Source organism: Capsella rubella, unplaced genomic scaffold, assembly GCF_000375325.1.
Source record: "Capsella rubella cultivar Monte Gargano unplaced genomic scaffold, Caprub1_0 scaffold_3, whole genome shotgun sequence".
Taxonomy (NCBI): domain Eukaryota; kingdom Viridiplantae; phylum Streptophyta; class Magnoliopsida; order Brassicales; family Brassicaceae; genus Capsella; species Capsella rubella.
Window position 1 is genome coordinate 10,448,541 of NW_006238921.1, and position 18,683 is coordinate 10,467,223.

The 18,683-nt window shown below is 31.1% G+C and overlaps 2 protein-coding genes across 2 annotated transcripts; both read left to right on the forward strand.

Annotated features, from left to right (window-relative positions):
- Positions 1–1,446: 1,446 nt before the first annotated feature.
- LOC17893677 (xyloglucan endotransglucosylase/hydrolase protein 4) lies at positions 1,447–3,678 on the forward strand. Its single transcript, XM_006298165.2, has 4 exons — positions 1,447–1,674; positions 2,082–2,182; positions 2,265–2,458; positions 3,068–3,678. Exons 1-4 carry the CDS (start codon positions 1,479–1,481, stop codon positions 3,465–3,467), a joined length of 891 nt encoding a protein of 296 aa, XP_006298227.1. The 5' UTR covers positions 1,447–1,478; the 3' UTR covers positions 3,468–3,678.
- A 2,262-nt stretch (positions 3,679–5,940) lies between these two features.
- Positions 5,941–7,129, forward strand: LOC17892770 (phospholipase A2-alpha). Its single transcript, XM_006298686.2, has 4 exons — positions 5,941–6,183; positions 6,287–6,329; positions 6,412–6,537; positions 6,854–7,129. The coding sequence occupies exons 1-4, from the start codon at positions 6,082–6,084 to the stop codon at positions 7,027–7,029; spliced, it is 447 nt and encodes a 148-aa protein (XP_006298748.1). The 5' UTR covers positions 5,941–6,081; the 3' UTR covers positions 7,030–7,129.
- The last annotated feature ends 11,554 nt before the right edge of the window (positions 7,130–18,683 follow it).

Consider the following 18,683-nt stretch of genomic DNA (forward strand, 5'->3'; position numbering starts at 1 on the left):
GATCTATGACTAAAAAAAAAACTGTGTTTTGGTTTAAAATATATTTATAGAGGGTAGAGCCTGTCTAGGTCGGACTCTAAAAATATGTCTTGGCTATCTTATAAACAAATAATATATATCAAAAAGTCTTGGACCAAAATTGGCGGAGAGAGAACCAAGGAAATGGGCAAAAAAGTGGCAATTAGCTCCGACATTAAAGTTTTAATTAATTAAATCATAATGTCTAATTAGTATTGTTAATTAAATTACCTTAAACTAAAACTATATAAATGATGAAGTGACAGAGAAGAGAAGAGATGATAAAGGAGAGAACTGTAAACGCAAAGAGTAGGGGAAGACACATGGAGCCACCCTTATGGTGTCCGACAAATACTTTTTTAATATATAAAAAAAAGATTTCTTCATTTTCTTTTTAATGTACTTTTAACAATTCTATTATTATGTTTAGATATGTTCCACAAATATTCATTTTTTTTTTCTCTATGTATGACAAAGTTTGAAATTATTGATTTGTAATCTTCTAATAGTTGCTAGTAGTAGTGTTGGAGGAGTACCATAAGATGTTGAATTTTTTTTTTCTCAGTTTGATATAATCTAAAGAGTTTATTTTTCTTTATCACAATTAGTAATTTTTTAAAATTTCATCTTCGCATGATACATAACAAATTGAAAATTAACAAAACAAATATATATATATATATATATATATATATGTTTTATTATATATATTTTTTTAATATGTTTAAATTATTTTATCTTGAGAATATAATTTTCTTAAAACAAAAATAATAAACTTATATAAAAGGACATGGTTACTGAAAATCTAACATTCAATCTGATTTTGATACAAATAAGTTAAAACTAAACCAAACATTATGAAATTACCAACCGAAAAAAGTTTTCTTATTCAAAACAAATTTATACAATTAAGCCAATGTTTTTCTGATGAATTAGATATTATGACATTTAATCTATCATGTATTTTGTTTCTTTTGTTTTCGTCTAGAGATAAAAAAGACTTTCAATTTCGAGTTTTGTAAAGCAACTAACTAAAGTGTAATGTTTATATAAGAAGAAAAAATAGGACAATATATAAAAGAGTTGTTTAGTTTTGTCATTGTGCAACAAAATTAAATCATCAACATTCATTATTCACCAAACAATGCATAAAGATGTATTTCACATTCAAATAAATAGTAATTGCTTGTGAAAGCTGTATAGCTGTGTACGTATGATGTAATCATGTCTACTATATTACAGTTGTAAACCATTGGTTACAAAAAATTAATTAAAATCCAAAAAATAAAATAGAAATGTCCTAGAAACTTGAATACATGATTTATCAATTCTTAAAAAAATAAAATATTAATAATTATCGTAAAAAAGAAGAAAAAACAAGTCGTCGTCCTTATATAAACCCACCCACACCTCCTTTAGCTTCTCTCATCTCTATCTCTTTCTAAACAACAACAACAACAATGGCTGTTTCTTCATCTCCATTGGCTCTTATAGCTCTGTTTCTAATGGCTACTTCAACAATGGTTATGTCTATTCCTCCTCGCAAAGCCATTGATGTACCTTTTGGCCGTAACTACGTCCCAACTTGGGCTTTTGACCATCAGAAACAGTTCAATGGTGGCTCTGAACTTCAACTCATCCTCGACAAATACACTGGTATATACATTTACTTATTACCATAACTAAATTGTTACATAGATTAGTGTCCGAAAACATATGTCTCTTAATATTATGCAAGTCTTTGGGTCTGAATGCAGCGGTTAAGACGGACAAATCTATCTGCGGATTAAACCATTTTTTATTTACCATTCATCAAATGTAGTCTGCAATAGTGCGGTCCAAAAAATAGAAAGAAAACTGATGCGGACCAACTACAAACCGCTTTTACATATAAATAGAGTTGGTAGACAAGTTTTTTGTCCACCCTAAACATAGAGCGGATTAAACAGATTTGTCCATCTTGACCATTGTTACCACTCGAACCCTTTATGTTCTTCTTAAGCCCCAAGATCTTTGGTACACTAACTCACTAACTATGTTACATGTGTAATAAAAACAAACAGGGACAGGGTTCCAATCAAAAGGGTCATATTTGTTTGGACATTTCAGTATGCACATAAAGCTACCGGCCGGTGACACAGCTGGAGTAGTCACAGCTTTCTATGTAAGTCTCTCTCTCTCTCTGTATAATACATAGATCTAAACTTTAAGATAATTAGTTATTAATTACAATGAATAATGTGAAGCTGTCATCGACCAACAACGAGCATGACGAGATAGACTTTGAGTTTCTTGGGAACAGAACAGGACAACCAGCAATATTGCAGACGAATGTGTTCACTGGAGGAAAAGGAAACAGAGAACAACGTATCTATCTTTGGTTCGACCCATCTAAGGCTTACCACACTTACTCCATCCTTTGGAACATGTACCAGATCGTGTATGAATCATCTCTATCCTCTCATCTTTCATTTACTTAACATTTACATTTTATATATATTTTTTTTATTATATGGTGAAAAAAGTTGTCAGTATTAACATGGTCCTACTACTGTTTATATTATTGTTTTTTTCATTGTTCGGTGCAATTTCAAAAATTATTTTGGTATTATTATTATTTTTTCTTAACCTCGAGCGTGGCCCAATCTTGATCTTATCAAAAAGTAGTAGGGTCTTGTAAGATTATCTTAGACAGTGAGTGAGAGACTTTTGAGTCAAAAAAGTTCAAAACATTTCAGTCTTTTTTAACTTTTATTTTATTTTTAATGTTACAATGAACCTAGCCTATGGTCATATGGTGTGTGAGTATGTGACTCACTAGTCGGACAGTCGAAATAAGCTTAGTAGTACTCGATTAATCCGAAATTACACTTTGATATTAATCGGAAATTAGTTTTAGAATATTTTTATAATTAATATGTATATTTAACATTTTAATAGTTATATATTTTATTCGCGTGAGGGTTTTTTTTATAATATGTGGGGTTTATAAATTATAGACTATGAGAGTCATGTGGTTTACTAAACTCTTGATATTTCTTTTGATCAGATTCTTTGTTGACAACATACCAATCCGAACGTTCAAGAACTCTAAGGACCTAGGAGTACGTTTCCCATTTAACCAACCAATGAAACTTTACTCGAGTCTTTGGAACGCTGATGACTGGGCCACGAGAGGTGGTTTAGAGAAAACTAATTGGGCCAATGCACCTTTCATTGCATCATACAAAGGATTCCACATTGATGGTTGCCAAGCTTCTGTGGAGGCTAAGTACTGTGCCACTCAAGGACGTATGTGGTGGGATCAAAAGGACTTCCGTGACCTTGACGCTTACCAATGGCGTCGTCTCAAATGGGTACGTTCGAAGTGGACCATTTACAACTATTGTACCGACCGGGCTAGGTTCCCGGTCATGCCAGTGGAATGTAAAAGAGACAGAGATGCATAAGTAAAAGGTCTTGAGGAGGCTTCAATGGATCGGGGTGTAACACTATCGTTACTATTTTAAGTTATGCTTCAAGTGATTGATATGTCTTTGTATGTTGGCCCGTGATGTTTATGCTATGTTTGGGCCTAAATTATATGTTATATTATTGCTTAGCTCTACGTACGTTTCTTATAAGATATGATTATATATATGATCCATTAGACTTGGGAAATCTTATTCTTTAACGTGGTTAAAAGTGCATTTGGTATAACATAATCATGTTTTTTAATTAGCCATTATAATTTATAACTTGACAGGCCACCTTTATTCTCTAAACTACATGAATAGAAACTTTTGCTAAAGCATGAACAGAAACTTGTCTCTACCCTCACATGTGTGTGGTTTATCTAAACTTATAATTACTTTAGTTTATATAAGATTTACGTATATTTTTAAACTATTTTGATTATAATAATTTAGAAACTAGATTTTAAGAAAACGATAAAGCATAAATATTTGAATGACGATAAACAATTTTAACAATAAATAACTCGATATTTCGAACAATCGATTAGTTTGCGATTACAATAACTAAGTAACGATACCCTCTTTTTTAACAAAATAAAAAAAAAAATTAAAAGTTAGAAAATGTCATAAAAAATTCTAAAAAAAATGGAGATTAGTAGCAGCAAATATTAATGTATAAAAATAAACAAAAGTACAAAACATATAACTTCTATATCATTTGGGAAATCGACATGTAGCCCCTTGTGTGAATCATTTATGCAGTTCTTTTCCCTCTAAAGATGATAAACTGATACTTGAAAACAAAGCTTGAGAAGAACATGAAGAATGAAAAAACTTGAAATAGACATATCCTATTTTTGTTTCTTCTATATTTGCATATTTTTTTTGTTTAAGCTTATTGGTTGTCAACAACTTTAGTGTTTTGAATTGTTAATATTTTATATTCCTTTCGCATATATTAAAAAAAAAATTACGTAAGTTAGTGGAAAGAATTATATTTTTGAAAGTAAGTTAGTGGAAAAAATTGACATCTTCGGAAAAAACAAAAAAGAGCTTAAACAAGGAGACAATTTAAGAAAAAGAAAATACAAACAAAATCACTAAAGTTAAAAGTTAATCATTTACTAGTTTTTCTCCGATATAAGAAATTTTCTTGATGTCGATGGAACCCATAAATCTCACAAATACATACATCCTTCTTTGGTGTTTGATAAAACTTTTAACAAATAAAAAAATTCTTACTTACTATGGTTTGATATGCCTCCTTTTTAAGATGTTGGAACCATTTGTTATTTACTGAAAATCGGTAACGTTGAAATATGCTTAACTAGAATTTGATATCAATCAAGATGAAGCAACAAATAATCTAATCTCCATCATAACTCGAGTGCATGAAACTGAAAAAATCTTCCAATACCTCTTCAACTGCCACTGCGGTCTGCGGATGTGGAATGTTAAAGATCAAATGGTTGAAAGCCAAAAGCATAAATCTGCAAAGAAGGAATCAAATTATAAATTGCGACAAAAAATCAGTACATATCGGACCGCCAAAACACAAAAAGATTTATTTTCGGTTACGCTAACAAGCATAGAGACGAAAATTTATTTGATTTAGGATCTTATATCGAAATTTAGTCAGAGATCTTAAGTGATATATAAGGATTATAAGCCTAGACGAAGGATTGTCACCAACTACCTTTTTAATTGATTATCTCATTCATTGTTTTATGAAATTTAAAGATGATCGTGAGCGGATATTGCCACTAATTAACCACTTTTAACAAGTAACAAAAATGCGCCAAAGCGCAATACATTGTGTTAACTATATCTAATTAACCTTATTTTCTTAAGTCATCAAATGTATTGAAATCTTAAACCACCTTGAAGAATACATACGGAAAAATCACATAATCTTCCGTTCAAATTTATAAGAACTTGCAAGAAAAATGAAAAAAAAATTCAAGATTATATCTTTGGTTCTGTTACATTTTTTTTTGGGTCGAAAATATCTTAGTTGATTACTCACCAACACCAAGATTATAAATCTCAATTTATTTATAGCAAAATATTATTCAATATGTTTATAAAATAATGTTAGGTAACATACATATATATATATATATCTATATATATATGTTAAAAATCTGGATATTATTTTGTCTACAAAAGAGATAATAATAATAATCATAACATAATGAAGTAAAGAAAGTTGGATTAGACACACGCATATTGTACAAAAGAGATAATAACCACTAATTAAGCAATTTTAATTAATGAAAAACTTTACGTTAAAATATAATTTCCATGATGAGCTGTATTATTTGGTAGCTCAAGAGTCAAAGATATAATAATTTACGTGTTAGAGAAAACAACTAAATAAATGTGACTACCTAAAGAGTCTCTAGGCGTAAATATGTAAAATCACATTATTGTGTCATTACCAAACAAACGAGTCACGAGATAGAAGAAGCCAAATCATAGACCAAACAAGTCACAAGCTCTTCGTCTTCTACCTTCTTCTCTCTTCTTATTACTCATTTCATTTTTTCACCAAAACCAAAGTTTATATAATATTCTTCTCACTTTCCGAGCTTCACCAGTTTCAACTATGGCGGCTCCGATCATACTTCTCTCTTTCTTTTGCTTCTTCTCTGTCTCTGTCTCTGCTCTTAACGTTGGTGTTCAGCTCACACATCCTTCCATTTCCTTGGTTAGTCAAAAACTTAAACCGATCATGATGCTTTATTCTAGTATATAAACCGGGAATTTGGTTTAGATCCGGTTTAGTATGATTCTTGATTTGTTTTGGACAGAGTAAAGAATGTAGCCGGAAATGTGAATCAGAGTTTTGTTCAGGTAACATAATCTCAAACCCTTGTAATAAATTTCACTTATGTAAGAGAGACATGTTTATTAATATTTTGTTGAAATTGGACAGTGCCTCCATTTCTAAGGTATGGCAAGTATTGTGGACTACTTTACAGTGGATGTCCTGGTGAGAGACCTTGTGATGGTCTTGATTCTTGTTGCATGAACCATGATGCTTGTGTCCAATCCAAGAATAGTAATTACTCTCTCTTTCTAGCTTACACTCTCACCTTTTTAACTATATAAAGGGTTCAAATGGTAACAGCGGTCAAGATGGACAAATCCGTCAACGGTTTAGTCCGCTCTATTTTTAGGCTGGACAACAAACTCTGAGGACCAACTCGGTCCGTAGTCGATCAGCAACGGTTTTCTTTCTATTTTATTGAACCGCACAATTGAGGACTATAGTCTAATCCGCAAATAAATTTGTCCGCCTTAACCGCTGCAACCATTAAGACCCAAAGTGTTACATATTTTTTTACTTAGTATATGTTATTGTTGATGTGTTGTAGATGACTATCTAAGCCAAGAGTGTAGTCAGAAGTTCATAAACTGTATGAACAGTTTTAGCAAGAAGAAGCAACCGACGTTCAAAGGTAACAAATGTGATGCTGATGAAGTGATTGATGTCATCTCCATTGTCATGGAAGCTGCTCTTATCGCTGGAAGAGTCTTCAAGAAACCCTAACTATATAATATTCTCTTCTAGTTATAATTTGTTTCTCTTGTATTTTTTCTTAATTTCCCTCAAGATATTTTGTCTTAATGAATCCATTTTACGAGAAAAACAAACTAGCCCAAGGCATTGTTAGATTAGAAGAATAGTGGAGCTGTCCGTGACTAAGAGTAGTGTCGTGAGGAATAAGGTGAAACAAATGGTTTTTTACTTACAATACATGCATGGTGGGATTATTGTTACATTGAACATTTTAACTATTGAAGCTGTCTACACAATTGCAAATGGTTATATACTTTTAAACGAACACTTGGAGTATACGTTTATAGGGAAATTGTAAATGACAGTTTCATGAGCAATTTATTTCAAGATATGATAGAGAAAAATGAGGCAGTAATATAAAGCTCTAGTACTAAAGTAAAACTAAACAATGAGGGGAATAAGCAAAGACAGTGATAGAAAATTCTAAGACAATTTGTATATATTTTTAAGGGAGATTTGCACAACTAATATTTTTATGATACCCTTTTATACAAGAACCCTCTCTAGGTGTCCATTTTCAAAAATACCCTCTTCAATGTACAAAATGACTAAATTACCCTCATTTATTATAACACATGATGAATAAAAGAATATTATTTCCAACAAGAAAAATATTCCTTCCGAAAAATTTCCCGCCAAATTTTCCCGCCAAAAATTTCCCGCCGCCAATAATTTTCGGCAAAAATTTTCCCGCCAAAATATTTTCCCGCCAAAAAATTTCCGACAAAATATTTTCCGCAATTCCTTAAAAAAACCTTGTAAATATTTATAAATCCTTTAAAAATCCTTAGAAATCTTTTAAAAGTCATCCAGAACCTTTCAAAACTTGAGTAAACCTTTTAAAACCATTGTAAATCATTTTATAACATTTAGAAACACTTGTAAATCCCTTTAAACCCCTTATAACCGTGATAAATCATTTAATAAAAACTTTTGTAAACTTCTAAAACCCTTTAAAAACCCTTGTAAATCCTTAAAAACCATTTTAAAGAACTTGTAATACCTTTAAAAACTTTTGTAAACCCTTCAAAAACCTTTGTAAACTTCTAAAACCCTTTAAAACTTCTTGTAAATCCTTTAAAACTATTTTTAAATCTTTGTATGCCTTTAAATACACTTTTAAATCCTTTTCAAAACACTTGTAAATCCTTTTAAAAAACCTTTAAAAATCCTTGTAAATTTTTAAAATCCTTTAAAAATCCTTGTAAATCCTTTTAAAACTGTTATAAACTTATTAAAACTTTTAAAAACCATTGTAAATCATTTAAAAACCATTTAAAAACCTTTGTAGGCTTCTAAAACTCTTTAAAAACCATTACAAATCTTTTAAAAACCATTTAAAAACTCTTGTAAATCCCTTTAAAAACCCTTGTAAACCCTTTAAAAGACCCTTTAAAAAATCTTGTAAACCCTTTAAAAAAATTTGGCGGGAAAATTTTGAAAGAATATTTTTTTTTTGTGGGAAAATTTTTTGGCGGGAAAATTTTTCTCGGAAACTTTTTTGGCGGGAAAATTTTGGCGGGAAAGTTTTTGGCGGGAAATATTTGGGGGGAATATTTTTGGATGGAATATTCCTTCCTTTGGGAGAAAATATTCTTTCAAATAGGGGTAAAATAACCATTAAAATATAAGAGAGGCCAAAAAAAAAAATGGTAAAAAAAGAGGGTATTTTTAAAATAGGGTATCATAAAAAAGTTATTGGTATCAATTTCTCTATTTTTAATGTATTTATTCTTATAGTAATTAGTTATTTTATTCAGTTTTAAAGCTACACCTAATAGTAAAATAAAAATCATCAATATTTTTTTCAACTAGAAAAAATATTACTAAAATAAAAATAAAAAACTCAATGAATTCTATTAGCAAATAATATGCAAAAGATTGAATATATGACTCTTTGGTCTAAAGTTTTCATGGTAAAAGAATTATAGGAAATTTTTACATAATTTTTTGTAAAAACTTTAAATACATAATAAAATGTAAACAACAACAAAAAAACTCACAATAATTACTTTTTAATATATAAAAAATAGAAGATCCAAAAATTGATTTTTTCAAAGCAATATATTTGATTTTAGGAAAATATAAATGTCTTTTTTTTTGACAAAGAGGAAAATATATATGTCTTAAAATTAATTATTAAGTTTTGAATTTAATTATTATTTAGCTTAGCTAATAAATTTAAAAATTACCTAATTATAAGAATGAATACATTAAATATATATATATAAAATATTTAGATATTGAGTATAGAATAATGTTTCAATTATAAAACTATAAAAATTTAATATAGCAATTTATTATTTTGGATTTTTAATAATATTAAAAATTTGAAATATTTTTATTGGTTAACATCGGCCAACGTTGGTCTTTGCCAGGATTAGTTTTCATAATTAAACGGAGATATACATTGATTTGGGTTTACAAAAGTGAATATGGGTTTTGATTGTACAATTAAACGAGTTTATATGTCAGTTTGAGTTTAATTAATTTAATATTATTTGTTAGATTTTTTAAGATATATCTATTTCTAATTTAATGTGACATGGCGTCATTTGATTGGCTTATATGAGAAAGGTGAATGAAATGGTTCACCCATAGGTTCACCTCTAGAGGTGAACATAAGTATTTTCCTACCATTTACTACTTAATTTGTGAATCTTTCTATTTATTCTTTTCTATTTTAAGTTACCAGCGACTAATTTCTTAACTTTTTATTGTTTGAATATCATTTTTGTCATTAAAATATTTCTATGTATTTGACGTTGAAAAAGGTATTAGTCTAAGAAACATTTTTTTAGAGGATATAAATTCTTCATCCTCACTGGTTTAAGGTAATAATGCATCACTTGAAGCATTCTCTATAACATTTGTGTGTCTTTGTTTATTTTTGACGCCTTGCTTTTGTTTTTTTTGTTTTTTTTAAAATTCAAATTCGAAGTCGTTGTTGTTTATTGTGCTTTTTGATGCGGACATCAGAACTAGATCAGATCAAGAGCACACCAAACCGGTCTACATGGAGAATTTTGGAGAATCTTTGTCTAAGTGGAGTTCTGATCAAGTACAAGGTGAAGGGTTAATTATTCACCATGATATTAACCCTAAGAAGTCCGACAGTTCAAGAGGGATCAAAAATCAGCAAGTCAAATCACCTTATTATTGGGATATGACTGTTGCACTCTTTTTCCCTTATCTAGGGTTTGTCCCAATGAGTTTACCTAGAAAGGTTTTTAATGAGGCAACACCAAGTCATCAAGGAATCATTCACCATCCATATGATTCAAAGATGATAGCTGATGTACATTCTGATCTACTCGCGGACAAGCATGCTGAACTACTCGCTGACAAGCATGCTGAACTACTCGTTGATCGACTGCCTGAACTACTCGCTAACCGACTGCCTGAACTATATCAGATTGCGAGCTGTGAGGATTTGAAGTCTTTTAACATTTGGATCAGCTATGAAGGGAGTCCACACACTCATTTGAATCACCACAAGGCCCCAGCCCATGTAGAACAGCCCGAAAGAAGACCCAAGTCCAAACCACCATTTGAATCAATGCCATTGATCTACTTGGAGCATGATAAGGAAACTCTCCTAAACCTTCATGAGGACGTGTTCCAAAGCTGCATATGGAAACTATGAGAACTTTTAGGCCACACAAGACTTGTCCCACACGATCTTTGGTACACCTTACCACACAAGAAGCCAATGAGTCACTACTTGCCATATATGGAGCAAAAGGAGATCAAGCTTCAAAGACTCCTTCCTTATTCACTTATGCACGTCTTGAAGTTTCCAACAATGAACCTAGATACTCCAAGGAGTCATGGATTCACACCTAAGCTTTCAAGACTCAAGGCATCTCTCTACTTGCCTTATTTTGCCGATTTGGTTCATAAAGTCCCAACGGCAAGTGTAATTAATTTTGTGCGATTTGTTTCTTGTTTTACATTATTAGCACGTGTAGCTGAGCCTATATAAGCTCATTAGATTTTTCATTTGTAATGACCCTTGATCAATTTAAAGTAATAGAAAGTTTTATTCTTGTCAAAGTTTGAGTCTTTGTCAATCTTGTTCTTTAGTTCTTTGTGAGTGAGTCACTTAGTGCTTTAGAAACCTGCGGATTAATTTTGTTGAGTGATTCAAGATCCTTTATTCGTCCATTGATCGAGTGAGTCGATTATCCCACCGATTGAGCGAGTCAATCACCTGAACTATCCCCTGAACCACCCACTGATTCACGAGAGAGTGCTACCAGCTCGTGAATTCCACCTTCCGCAAGCTAAGCTTGGAATCTCTTGATCATCAAGTGATCTAAAGTTTGGAGTAATTCCAATCTTGCATCATCTGGTATCAGAGCTTCAAAAGCTCCTATCCCCAAGGTTGTATCTTTCAACCTATATTTGTTTTTCTAATTTTCTTATTATTTTTATTTTATATATATAAAAAAAAAATCAAATAAATTTTTATACCTTGCTTTAATCTTGTTATTTGCTTCAGTATTTTATTAACTAAAAAAAAATATATATATTGTTTTATTTCCATTTTCTTATTTATTTCGGATTCATTAAAAGAAAAGCCATAAAAATCATATTTTTTGTTAGTCTAAATTAATTTCGTATTTTATATTTATAAAACCAGAAAATAAAATAAAAACTGAATTTTTCCTGTTGTTATTTGAATTTTTCGGATTTGTTTTTAAAAAAAAATATTCATTTCTATTTTTTTGAAGTATTTTCCTTATTTGTTGATTTACTTTTTGATACATCTTTCTTTTGCTTGTGCAAGATTCTTCTATCACGAAGATCAGAGCAAATATGGAGTTTATTGAGTTTTACTCAGATGAAAAACTTCAAGAAGAAGAGCCCTATCAAGTCACGTCGGATGAGACATCTACCTATATGCATTAACTTCTAATTCTCTTTCTATCATTTATTAACGACCTAGCACATAACCACTTTCATTCAAATCCTACATCTTTCACAGGTTCATTCAAATCCGAATTCTATACTACCATCAAGACACAAAGAAATACAGAGATGGCATTGCATTTCTGACCTGTTTTGTTTTTAGCAAAATTCTCCTCTGGCCTTCTCGCCAATGCCATATGTAGTTGACGAAGTGATCCCCACTCCATGGTAGCAGACCCAATGCATATGTCAAATACAAGACAACATACTCATCAATAAACATAAATCAAAATACATCTCTGATAACCTTATCTAAAATGCCAATACCAACAATAACTAAACATATTCGTGACACCAATTTTGATCTAAGAGAGTATAATCAACCAACCAAACATAAGAAAAAAATGCATATACCTACAATCGGGTTCAAAATGCATATACCTACAATCGGGTTCAAAATGCATATACCTACAATCGGGTTCAAAATTCTTTAAAAATCAACCATTACAAACCTTCACAAACTCAATGGATGCAGATAATACGCATAATTAAAGAATCTAGCAGTGCATAACAAAATTTCCCCAAATCCAGAAACCATATTCAAGAATCGGGTTTCTATTTCTAACAATCATGCCTTAATAACATCTCACACACTCATACATCCTTCTAATAACCCTATTTATGCACACTAGCAACGAATTACACGTTTTCCCCAAATCCAAGAACCCTAATTTTACCAAATCAGAAACCCTAATTTTACAAATTCAGAAACCCTAATCAACGAATCAATAAAGAAATTCATACCTTCAAAAACCGATTGCTGCTCCCATGACGCCGATTCCGATCGCTTGACGCGTCTGTAGACAACCCGATCAAACATCCCCTTCGGATTCGCTTCCCAAACTCGCTGAATGAGTTGAACCGAAGACGCCTAAGACAACCCAGCTCGCCAGCGATGATGATCTACTGCTGGAGAGACGGTCGTACCTCTTCCTCGTCGGTGATACTCCGATTACGATCGAAATCGAAGTTCACCGTCGATTTCGTCTTTGTCGTTTCGAGAGAGAGAGAAAGAGAAAAATGAGAGAAATTGTTGTGTAAAAAAATAAATAACAGATTATATATTTAACACCTCACCCAATCATATATTGACACGTGTCGCCTCTTAACCCACCATATCAATCCTTCTCCAACTTACGTATCTTACTCTTTTAATTCAGTTTTGATTTATTTTTACACCCTTAATACCCTGACATCCCCTCTAAATCCTATTGTTAATGTTGGTCTTAGGGTTAGAAGAGAGAGATAAATCGGGCTCAACTACTTAGGCCCAACACACTTTTTAACTTTTTTTTGTGCAAGGCCCAACACGAAGATTGATATTTTAATTAAACGAATGGCCTACTTAATTGAGTTTTTTTTTGTCCAAGGCTCAACACAATTTAAAAAAATGAAGATTGATCTTTTTATTAGACACTAAGTTCGGACCGCAACGCGAGAGAAAATTTTGGATATTGTGAAAGTGTTTTAATTTTACCAAGTGATACAACTGTATTGTAAGAATATATATTTTTGCAAATATATAATTTAATATAACATGATTTTGCTATTTTCAAAAACAATTTTTTGAAGAAAAGTGTATTGAATAATGAATAGTACCCGAAAAAAGTAGCTAGTATGGTTAAGACATGTATGTTTTTTGAAAAACTTTAGTTGACTATTATGAATCATACATATGTCGTTAAAGGTTAGTTGCTTATTTATTTTTTCAAGTGTTGGAAATCGTTAATATATTTAGACGTGTCAAACTATTGTCGGATAATTATAATGTTAATTGTGTCTACTAATGAGGCTTTTTTTTGTTCTTAGTATTTAGAATTAATATTGCATTATTAAAAAAATAGATTTAGGAGTTATACAATTTTGTGTGATATCATTATCCCCTATTTAGAATTAATTTTACGTCTATTTCCATTAAGTAGATAATATGAAACTGTTATATATAAAACTAAGATTAAAAAGCTCTAGAGTTGCAATCTCCAAGCTAGTCATTTAACCCTGTTGAGCATATGGGAGATTGTAACCATTAAAATTAATATAAGAAAAAAAATAAAGGATACAAAAGCAATATGTAAAGTTTTTATTAAAGAAATTATATGTTGGTTTGAGTTTATAAAAGTGGGATTAGGGTTAGTATTTTACAATTAAATGAAATTATGTTGATTTAAGTTTACGAAGGAGGGTTATAGTTCAAATTTTATAATCAAATTAATTTTTATGTCGGTTTCGGTTTATAAAAGAGTAGGTAGGGTTTAGGATTTAGATTTTACAATAAAACAAAACTATATGTCGGTTTGGGTTTATAAAAGAGGATATATAAGAGTTTAAAATTTATAATAAAACACAATTATGTTTTGGTTTGAGTTCATAAAACAGTGGTTAGGGCTTATATTTTACAATTATACAAAATTATTTGCCGGTTTAGGTTTATTAAAGAATGGTTAGGGTTTAGATTTTTATTAATTAAAAAACTATAAATAATGTTAGATCATATTAATTTTAAATTATTTTATTTAGATAATATTATTTTTTCAGTTTATATTTTAAATTATATGTCACCAAAGTGCACTTATCTTTGCGTATTTATGCTGGAGTAGTCAAAGGATGTGTGACCTTCCGGGAAGTGGTTCTCGTATCAGTGTGAGTGAAGCTAAAACAAAGGGAAATATCATGTGGTGATTTTTAGGGTTGGCAAAAAAAGTATTAAACCTCCCGGATGTAGTAAACCAAATCGGATATTAATGGGCTCATGGGCCTAGTGAGAGGATGTGAAGCCAATTCAGAGAGGTGAGCCCATAGGCTAGTGGTGAACATGGGGCCCACTGAGAGATGCGGTCGGGGCGTTACAAGTGGTATCAGAGCTGAACCAAAACAAGTGTAGAGTGGTGGGCTCACACTGTTAGGGAGTGACGGTCTTAGTGCGCAACGTATTTTTGCAGCGTATTAGTGGGGGAGAATTGTGAGACCCCAGTTTGTGTAGAGGTTTAAATGAATTGATTTGATCACCTATGTCACCAGAGTGCACTTATCTTTTCGGTCAAAGATTCTGAGAGAATTCCACAGTTAAGTATGCTTATGCTGGAGTAGTCAAAGGATGGGCAACCTTCCGGGAAGTGGTTGTCGGAACTGTGTGAGTGAGGCCAAAACACAGGGAAAGATCATGTGGTGATTTTTAGGGTCGGTAAACAATGTTTTAAGCTTCCCGGACGTAGCAAACCGACCGTTAGATATTGTTAAGCTCATGGGCCTAGTGAGAGGACGTAAGACCCTTTATGAAATCCTAACGATTTATCATTTATGTGTATCTATTATAACATTTTTGAAGTACAATTTTTTGGCAACTGCAGTTTAATTTTGTTTGGACAACGATTACCCTCTACTAATCTTAATTAGCGTTTTATCGTTAAGGTTAGTGTGGTAGTTAGTTCAAAACGAGTCGGTTATTTTTTTCGATTAAGAACCCAATTGCATTAATCGAATCCAATGTTGCGATACTACCATCGACTGCCCTTCTCATAATGTTCATTTCTGATGACAAAAATGTTAAATATGTCAGTAATATAATCAACCGGGTTGTTATGTGACTTTGATTTTCTCAAACACAATAACCGGCTTATTAATAACTTTCTTTTCCATTCGAATATATTTAACACAATATTTGATCCCTCAATTCTCCTATGCATACGAAAACGTCAACCCATAATCAATGTAATATCATATATAATATCCTAACTAATAAACCATATATTACTACCCAAATGGAAACTTCATCCCTTTAATTTAGGCGTATCTCCGTCCCTCCACAATTGTGGCAATCAAATATTCATATATTCTTGAGATGAAAAAGAACATTAACTGCCACCACATATATATTTGGGATATCCCTCCATTGAAGATCTCAAATTGTCATTTCCAAGATATTAAAAATAAGAGTATTTGCACTTACACACAGTTTCAAAAGTTTAATTGCCCTATGACACACTTATAAAGTTATGGTGGACTTTGGGTGAGTGTGTTTACTCTCTCACCCTCACTGATTCAACATATTAACTCATTTGTCATCCCAGCTAAAATGCCACACAACTAAAATGTCACACAACTAAACACTTACATTCTCTTCCTCTTCCTTTTCTTCCTCCTCCTCCTGTTCGATTCTTTCCCTTTCTTCCTCTTTCTCTTTCTCAATTTTTATCTTTCTTTTTTATAATCACTTTATCTTGTTATTATAACAATATTTTATATTTATTTTTGTACAATATTCAGTATTTATATTTTTCCTATATTTGAAGATGCATTTTACTATATTTTTGGATGAATTATATTATATATATTATCCATTTGTAGTTGACCATTTATTCGCTTATAATTGGATGGTCAATTGTAATATCGTTTCTGGATATACATACTTGTGTTTGGACATTTTAACAACATGTGGTTACTTCTTACATGTTTTAGTATAAATGAGTGCATATGTACATGATAACATTCCAATAAAAATGAGTGTGTCTATGTACATGTGAACATATGGACAATAATCGTCTATCCAACGATGAAGATGAGAGTGTTAAGAATGATTGGAAGCATTTTTTGGACAGAATAGGTCATCAGTATCCAAAAAACCTCATCCACATGATCACAAAGAGCATCGTCACTACCGATTTAAACCTGTAAAAACGAAAAAACAAAAAAACTCAGAAGCACTTACCTAGATCTGTCATCCAAAGTGATTGAGAAATTGTTGTCCACCTCAAACTTCCATCTACCATCCCCAGAACAACGCCAGCTCCCACAAATGACTATCGTGTAATCGTCCACATGAGCCTGAACAATTGTACGAAATGCAGAGCTTATTGTAACCATTACAAAAAAAAATCAAATAAATTGCAGAAATACACATTATACCTCCGTCGTCGTCATTCGTCAACAAATTCCTTAAAAGCTTCAAAAACAGGGCATCCGTCGCCGTGATTTGTGTTCTTTATTCAAGTTTAACAGAAATGAGAAGACATATCGTCGACATGTTGGAGAAAACGAAACAGCTATGTACCACTAAGTTTTATTTTCTTGGCTAATTAAATATTTTAATTAATTAATATTACCTAGATATTCTTGGCTAACGAAATTAGTTATCAACAGATGGAAACAGACGACGAGAGAGGGAAACAGACGAGAGTTGTGCTTTTACTTTATTAGGCCAATTGTGTCTTTTTTTGGCACCAACAGTGGCCAAAGTACAACATGAATTGGAGAGTGTGCTTTTGTAAGTTCCCTCCCTTAAAGTGTGTCTATAGGTAAATCAATCTTTATCCCCACGCCCATTACAAATCTAGGTTTAAGTTAAGGTTTTTTTCTCCCCAACACTATATATAGCTATATCATATACACCACATACTCACCTCACTGGAATAATCTTATTTATAAAGGTTTTGAACCATTATCCAAAAATTTCTACTCGCCATGGAATGTTGTACATATGCTAAAAAAATTAGTAATATATTAAAAATTCAAATTGCAATATATACGGAAATTTTTTTTGTATTTTTATTATACATATACAAGAAGATAACGTATACTTCGGATAACAAAACTACAATAAATCTATGTATTAAAAAAAATAGAGATACTTAAATCTTTAGAAAACAAAAAGGCTAAAACATGAATCGTTGAATTGAAGAAATTAATGAGAAATAAAGATGAAACTGAAAGATCAATAAAATTAAAAATCGAAAAAGGATTGTGTACGCTAGGATTACAGACAGTGCCTTGTGAATGAAAATGGTGGGAGCATGTGACTTAGATTGATAATTAGATATTTATTAGTTTGATAAAAATAAATATTTAAACGAGGAATACGGGTATCCTGTCTAAATCTTTTACCAAGTTTTTTATAATAAACATTGCCAAATGATTATGTTTTAAAAAGAAACGATTATGGGACGGAGATTTTATGACAGACAGAAGACGTGGCGGCGTGGGACGGGACGGGTCAGGACGAGACGGAAAGGGACATGACGGGTTTTCCATTATAAACTACACATAAAACAATTCAAACTAAAACTAAATCCAAATCCGATTTAACATGTCTAAGCAAACAGTTAGAAATGTTTTGATTAGTTTAAAAAATAAACACATAATATCACTTATCATTTTCATTTAAATAATTTTAAAATTGTATTATTTAATACAATATCTATATTTACAACTGTATGTCTATATATAGTTTGTCAAATAAACTCATATAACAAAATTTTACCAAAATATCATCTACTTAAAAATCATAATTTTGTAAAAATAACTCCGCACGTACGTGCGGGTCCATCATTATTATTTCCATAAATATAGATAGTTTTGTTTTTTTAATTATCCTTTTTTAATTATCCATTTAATTGTATATACTATGATCACTTTATTCAAAATGCTTCCCTTTTAATAATATAGATTTTATGTAATAAAATAAATTAAAAAAAAAGATCATATAAAGATTTTGGAGAAATATTTGAGAAAAATGTGGAAAATAAGAAATGATATTATATTTATTAGGGAGAGATTTTAGGTATTTTGTTAAAAATGATTATTATTGATTTTCAAAATTTTAACTAATAATAAATTCCAAGAATTATTTTAAAAACTGCTGCAAAAATGTTTGAATA